The 8,008-nt window shown below is 37.8% G+C and overlaps 1 protein-coding gene across 2 annotated transcripts in view; it reads right to left on the bottom strand.

Annotated features, from left to right (window-relative positions):
* Nucleotides 1-3,787: 3,787 nt before the first annotated feature.
* CBLB (Cbl proto-oncogene B, E3 ubiquitin protein ligase) overlaps nt 3,788-8,008 on the bottom strand; it is a 178,436-nt gene continuing 174,215 nt past the window's right edge. For both annotated transcript variants that reach the window (XM_004675235.2, XM_012733931.1), the window contains one exon: nt 3,788-7,116. In XM_004675235.2, the coding sequence (XP_004675292.1) occupies nt 6,857-7,116 (260 nt within the window). In that variant the 3' untranslated portion in view covers nt 3,788-6,856. The remainder of the gene's footprint in view (nt 7,117-8,008) is intronic.

The raw sequence follows: 8,008 nt of genomic DNA, 5'->3' as shown, positions 1-8,008 counted from the left end.
TGGTCTACACAAGCACTTTTTGCCTTTTGATTGGTGAGTTCAGTCCATGTGAGCTGACTATGATCTGTGAGTGTGTGTGTGAGAATTTTATATGCATATATGCTCTGCCACATACTTTGCTTTCACTCTTACCTACCTATTCCAAGTTTTGTTAATCCTCTTTTATTTAGATAGGACTTCCAACATTTCTTGTAGGGAAAATGTTGAACTTTTGTCTTGGAGACTTCATTTCTTTTCTCATATCTGAAACAGATTTTTGGAATACAATACTATTGGCTGGAAAGATCTCTCTTGAGTTTTTTGAAAATACCATTCCATTCTCTCCTCACTGTGGCATTTCTGTTGAGATTTTGATAGTAGTCTTGATGGGCTACCTATTCCGCACAATCGCCTGTAGTATTTTTTTGTCTTGACTCATAGTTGTTCAACTAATAACCATTTAGTTAACTAATAACTATTTAGTTGGTCATCTAAATTCCATTCCATTCTAGTCTTTCTTGTATCCCAGTCCTCACCAGGTTTCAATGTGATGGGTAGGAAAGGAGCATCTGTTCTTTTTTTTTAACGTTCTTCTGATACTTCTATTTCTCAGAATTGGGACAAAGGAAAAAAGTGTTAAATAAAGGGAGAAAATTATTTTTTGTAGAATTTTGTATAGCATTGCAGTACATCCTTGTTTTGCTTTATTTTATTTCATCTGTGTGGTAACTTATAATTGCAAATTTTGACATTGAGTTGATGTGCAAGTTTTCTGGAGATAACTCACCATGTTATTATCTGACATATAGGAAATCTGTCTGGATTTCTTCATGACTGGTCCAAGGATACATCACTCAAACTCTTTTCCTATTTGAGATATTGTTCCTGGCAGACGCCTTCTTAGGTCCTGTCATGATGACCCAGACTCAGCTGCCATCTCAAGGACGAGCTTATCCTGTCATGTGTCCTTATTTTCCCAAAGATTGCGTTGTTAGCTGACTATCTACAGATGTTATCCAACTCTTGTAGAAACCTTCCCTGCTTTCCCCTCCCCCACAACTCACTCATTTGTTGGTTAGCTCACTCACTCACTCAAATGACTTATCAGTAAATCTACTGTGTAAATACACTTCCAAGTAGAATGAAATGAATGATAATTAGCTTTCTTCTGGAGGTATCATTACTTGGATTGGCAGAGGTGGATTTAATTCATAGCATCCTCTCCCATCAGTCACATCTCTCAGATCAATACATGAAATTCACCATTTTCTTCAGATAGCTGTTGTAGAAGAGGTCGACTGCCAACTCTTTAATGGGTTCTAGAGAGATTTGTAAGTTTTTAGAATGTGGAGGTAGTTATTACCTCTTGGTTTCAACTTTGGGTCTTTATAGACTATCCCAGGCAAAGAGAGTTCTCTTTAATATCTGTGCACATTTAATGAGGGAACGACAGGAGCCCACTATTTATGCCACTTTCCTCTATGTCCTAAGACAAGCTTATTTGTGCCTTTCATTTATTAATAAGGTAAAGGATTTTGGCATATTTGGTAGTCAATGGGAGAAAAAGTTTTTCTCGCACTGAGTGGCTTTGTAGTCCAGCTACTTAGCATCTCTAATGTCTATCCTCTTTGTAGAGAGAAAGTGTTTCTCCGACTGAGTGGCTTTGTAGTCCACTTACTTAGTATCTCTAATTTCTTTCCTCTTTGTATAGGGTTTTGGGTAGCAAAGGAACAGTGTGTGATAGTAGTAGTAAAGGTTTCTGTTAGTTCTGCAATTTCTTGGTAAGATGTGCAGCTCATTACTCTTCATTAGTTTTAAATGTCCTCAATTTGGTCAGAATGATCTTGTTTCATTGGTGTCTGCTACTAGCTACATGACTGTCACTTTCAGACTTTTCTTTGTTGTCTACTCAGGGAATTGTGAGTGATGAAATGAGTCCTAGTAGTTCTGGTTATATTACATAATAGTAAGTGCTACCATTTATTGAACACCACATTGTCATGGGTATGTTCCGAGTTCTTTATCTGTATTCACTCACTGTGTCCTGCCATCAACTGTTTGATGTCAGTATGGCTGTAACTCACATTTCACAGAAGAGGCAACTAGTGCAGAGACGTTAGAACGTTTGCCTAATGTCACATCCCTTGGAGATAGGCAAGGCAGGAATTGATCCTAATGAATGTAGCTGGAGTACTTTAAAAGACACATGATTAATATTGTAATGTTGGTGCTGTGTGAGATATGAAAGATTATGTGCAACTCCTACGAAAAGAGAGAAATGTTTCACAGACACAAACTAAGTTGCATTTCAAAGAAGAAAGCTGTGCAGGCTGGATAAAGAAAATTGAAAAGGGCTAGTATATACAAAGATATGGAGTACATTGGGGCTGTAGTGTGAGGAATGTAGACGAGGAATCACAACTTTTAAAAGCCTTTACCCTGCACAGTAACATTGATTTGAATTGAAGAAATTACTTTGTCTTGCACTAGAACAATGGAAGCCAATTAGGAACTATTTAAAATTCTAGTCATAAGTCAGGACCCAAGAGAAGTGGCAGTGTGGTTGAAAAAGGAAAAATTAGATAATTAAGGGTACTGTCCAATTTTCCCTTTAATAAATCAAACAAAAGAGGGGCATAAACAAGAGGCATCAAAATTAAATCTCCCTTTAGTCTGTTGCCTGATTGTCACTTGATGTGACCATTCATGTTAGGCACAACCTAATTCCCCTTATTTTCAAGAGTCCTGTCATCGGCCTGCAACTGACTCCTGATCCTCTGGTTTCCCACAGCTCAGAGTAGCTGGCACAGACCTTTGTCTTCAGGCCCCCAAACACCAGCCACAGTCTCTTCCTTTGTTCCTTAGGTCTTATTGCCTCTCAGATTTGCTCAAGGACACTTTCATTACACTTACTAGTGTGAGCTGAAAAGATTTACTTCTGGTGTCCATTCTTAATAGGAAAGCCTTGCTTATTTTAGGTTGACTACTACATCACTGTATCACTTGTCTAACTTCTGAGGAGAGTATCATACCCTATTTTTCTTCCAGTCTAAGAAGTATGGTTGGTCAGAGGATTAAGTGCTTTCTTTGCATATAGTGTTAGGGTCAGAAAAAATATTTTAAACAAACTCTAGACAAACTGTTGCAGGACAATATGATAATTTTTTTGCACAGCATTTATGCTGGAATTACCTGCTTGTGTCTCTTTAATTGTATGACTTGAGATACTATATTTGAAAATATAGTTGTTAGTGTACTTGGGCTGTTGCATGTAAAAATTAATTGCACAGCATCCCTTTCTGGTTTCATATATAGTTAATAGCGTTGTTATCTCCATTTCTGGCCACTGTCAGGTAAAAGAAAAATCAAGACTTTAGAGAACAGTTGTTACTGCTGAGTCAGAATTTTCAGTTATATGATCTGTCATCCAGAGACTGTCAGCTTTTGCAGATGTGGCTTTACTTGCAAACTTAACATAACCATTAACTTTCAGTTCTTAGACATGTGAGGTAGTTTATCCATGGACTGTGTGATACTAGGTAGGTAGTAGCTACATCTGTGATGGGTACTTGTGTCACCTTGTTCAGTTAGCTCTTAAGTCAATTGCCTTCTGTTAACAGAAGGTGAGAATTAAGACATAAAATGTTTCAAAGGAATGTTTGTGTTCAGTTGAAAAATAAAATACCCACTCTGATTTTGTAACATTCATTTTATAAAATACTTAAAAGAACAGATAAAGTACTTGTGTTTACATAATAACCAAAATTGCAAAAGAATGAATATAAATTAATGGAACACATAACTATCTTTGCCACATTAGACAAGTTTAAAAAGGTCTTTAAAAAAAAAAAAAAAAAACAGAACTGGGAAGACAACCCTTCACTCTGTTGCTGTCTTTTTCTGGAAACTTATCCTAGAAGCACTAAAATTCCAGGTCAACAGGCAATACCTGTATTGTTGAAAATATTGTAATTTGCTTCAAAATCTGTCCGCTTAAGAGAAAATAAAATTGTAACCAGGTTAGATAATTCAGTGCAAATTAAGCTTCAAGTTGAAATTCTGAAAGAAAAAATGTCCAACGCGTAGGAAATGCTTATGGAACTAAAATATAAAAAATTCACATTATGAATTATTTGTAAGTGTTCTTGTATATGAAATATTGAGTCAAAAATGGGCTCTTTGAAGTTGTAATTAGGGTTTATTAAGACTATTTTCCACGTGGACAGGAAGTGGCTAGGGAGGGATATAAAGGTATTCCTTTTGGGGAGAAGTTCAAGTTAACCATAAGCATTGCTCTGATCAACTCTAAACACTTGGCCACGATAGTACAGACATTAGGGTAGGGCAAGGCAGGGTGAGAACCGTTAGGAGATGAATTTACTGGGCTATCACTGAGGATAACTTCTACCCTCAGAAAATGTTGGGGGTTGGGGCAAGTAGGTTGAATGTTGGATTCAACTATAAGTCATATTGTTTAAAATAAAAACAGCGTATTACCAACTCAAGAGAAATGGGAGGAGTGCCTGACTATTTGAATCATAGTGGAACTGAGCTGGGGTCATTTCCAATCAGTAATGGATAATCATTTTTAGAATTGAAATGTACTTTATTTCCTCAGTTTCTTTTGTTGGTTGTTATAGGTAATAGGTAGCAATGCTTTTTCGTGTTTGATAGAAAGTTTCCTCTTTCCATTACTTTTGTACAGTTTTAAGATTCATTTTAGGACAAAAAGATTTGAGTACAAGGTACAGACTAGTAAGTTCCTCTTTTTGCAAATACTTTAAGGAAATGAATGCACTATGCCATTACCAGTCTTCTCTCTCAGGAGTTTCTCACACTTGAAAAACGTCAGAATGGACTATGTTTTTTTACATTAATAAGAATACTAGGACACTATTGCCACAATGAAGGGGCAACTTTTGGCTTTTAGACAGTATGTTATGATCAGTGAGTCATAAAGAAAATATACAGTGCTACCATGACATCAGAAACTGATGAAACAAGTGGAAGGAAAATCACGATGCCATAATATAGTTGATAAAGCAATGGAGAAAAGAGCCAATGTTAATTGTTAAAAGTGTAAAAAATTGTACTTACACCTACTCACAGGAGTAACATCTAAGACACATTAAAAATTCCCACTTAGGGACAGTAACTAGTCAGAATCACCTGAAATCAAATCAGGAGCACACACTACCCAGCCCTGTGACGCCTCCAGTCCGCCATGTCTCCACGGTCAGACTGTCGGGAAAGGCACAAGTCGCTGTGCATAGGAATGCACTGGCTTCTCACCCCAGGCTGGCCACACGTTTCATTTACCTCCACTGCATCTGCTAGATGTTCACTGATGTCCTTTCAATTTCTGAAGAGGCTTACTGTTAGATGCATCTTTTTAGAAAACCTGTGGTTCAATCATTTCACATGCACCTGGTTTTTTTCTCATTTCCCTGCTAACTTCTCAGGTAAAGAAAAAAAAGCAATTTGCCTGAAAATTCTGAAGCTCTGGTGGAAACCTTCCAAGTTTTGTCCACCAGAGAGACTTATCAAAGGTACAGGTAACAAATAAAATATGGTTGGAATTAGCTTGCAACAGTTTGTGCTTTAAAAATAGCGCTGAGCATATCATAGATACTCAATAAAAGGCAAATTTTTTTCTTTTCTTTTTTTTTTTTTTACCTGACTGGATGGAGCAATGGGGGCAGTGAATGAGATAATCTACAAATTAAATATATGAACTCTAATTTGATTAGAAAAAGATATTTGCCAAAAAAAAAAATGTGACAGTAGCATTGGCACTTAGCAGTGCATCAAAGATTGGATGTCTTCACCACAATGTGGGATTATTCCTAAACCTGCTAGGTACTAGAGTGTAATCACTCCAACAGGAAGTGATTTCCATTCTACTTTGGGCAAGGTCTGACCATAACTTTCAAAATGATTACTATATTTCAGGGAGATGGCCCCTTTATACATAAGTAACCAGACCTAAGTATCAGGGACCTCATCATGTAACTTTAACACAGTATTGTTGTGAACAAGTATACTTCTCCCACATCTGCAGTAGTTGCTTGCTAGTATTAGAGGTTTTTACAGAGTTATGACACCCTTGGGATAACAAAGATGAGAATATGGAAGACTGACGGATCACAAAACATACAAAATATGGAAGTGCCTCTATAGTTTATGAAAACCCCGTGTTAAAAAAGGCAGTTCATTGACCAAAAAATGCTTTATACATTCAGATTTTCCCCATCTCGCAACAGTGATGGTGTCCAAAGAGAAGATTCAGTAGTGAAGGCCACACTTTTTTTTTTTTTTTGCATTAGTTTGATACTATGAAAATCAGAACCTTTAAAGCATCTTATAATTGGGAGAAATGGAACTTGACCTGGGAGGTGTGAGAAGGCGGATCTAAAGGGAGCAATCAAAATGAATACATGACTTGGTTGTGGTGAAAGCAGGAAGCTGGTGGGGGGTGTTACAGCAGACCTGACCACTTTACAAAGGGCCCAAGAACACAGTACAGGGATGAAAACAAACTCAAAACAAGAACTTCGCCAACGTGTAAACAAGGAAAAGCATTTCACAGATTCAAAGTTCAAGGGAAGTAAACGTCTTTAAATTATTTTTGTCAGTTCAACCCTGATTTAAAAGTATGGCTAGCAAAAATAAGAGAGCCCAGCGCTGACTTCCTGAGCAAGCAGCTGTCTTCTGAGAAGCAGCACTTCTAAGCCTCTCTGTCCTCTGGGTGCCACATGACGAGGAGACACTTTCTCTCCTGAATTCCATTTCACATCTCTTCTCTCCACACTGCTAGAATATTCACCAATTTTACATCTTGTGGTTTGTTTGTTTGTTTGTTTAATTGTCCTGGCTGCTATAGATTTAGACGTGGGGAGACTGGTGGGGGGAAGGCAAATTCCCGGAGGATGCTACGGGCCACTTCAACATTATTCTGGGCTATCTCTAAGGCTCTCTTCACTTCTTCAAAGGCATAACCCTCTCCCATGAGTTTTGCAATTTTTGCATCGACGTTTTCCAACGCTGCTTCAGGCCCATGGGGTTTCCTGTGGTGAATTTCTGGTGCAGTCCTGCGGGGTCGTGGCTTAGGAGGTCTGGCTGGTGCTTGAGAACCATCTATGGATTTTAAAGAGAGAACATTTAACAATGAGAATATTTTTCATTGGTTCTGCAAATGATTCTCCATGTTTACATATTGTGGGGTAGGCTTATATTCCCATTTTGAGGTAGAATGTGTTGCAAACTTAAGAAGTTAATGCGAATACTTCCCTAGTATTATGCCAAATGAATTAAGATACATACAGGGGAAAACAACGACCTAAGCAAGGCTGGCTCCTACTTGGCAGCGCAGCCCACCTTTTCTACTGTGGAGAAGTGACAGGAAGTTTTCACTGGTGGCAAATCTGTTTACAAGCTGCTAGATGTCTGACTTTTATGATTAATAATGCTGTGAATTGGGGAAGGGGTGGGGTAGATATTTTAAGTCTTCTGTTTGTCAGTAGGTTGAACAGAAGTAAATCAGTCCTTTCCTCAAACATCTGGGTTTCAGTGCAGGAAGTTAAAAGGGGTTAGTTACGGCAAAGGACAGTATTTTTTAGCAGTGAGCTTAATGTGGTTTATACAGATGTTGCTTTACAATGGTGTACACCTCTACTGTACATGGCATGATGTAATCAATTAGGCAATCAAAAAAGAATAAAATCACTGGGAATATTAAGCCTTTCAAAGTTCAACCGATTGACATTGGTTCCTCTAAAGGAACCTTTAGAGGAGAAAAAGAAATTATAGGCTATATCCCATGCAATCCCCAGGGTAAGAAGTAACTTGAAGGGGTGATTTTTGTCATGCATCTCCATGTTATTTGTATTTGGCACTTTAGTTTTAAAAAATATATTCAGTTACATGCATCAATATTTAATACCTTTTTTCTTAGACCACCAACAAATGCCAGGATTAAGAATACAAATGGGGAGGGGGAAGGGAGGGAAATGCACGGGACTATGGTGGT

Source organism: Condylura cristata, unplaced genomic scaffold (assembly GCF_000260355.1).
Source record: "Condylura cristata isolate star-nosed mole 26May11 unplaced genomic scaffold, ConCri1.0 scaffold00003, whole genome shotgun sequence".
Taxonomy (NCBI): domain Eukaryota; kingdom Metazoa; phylum Chordata; class Mammalia; order Eulipotyphla; family Talpidae; genus Condylura; species Condylura cristata.
Note: the sequence above shows the minus strand (reverse complement) of the source record. Positions and strands in the feature narration are given on the sequence as shown.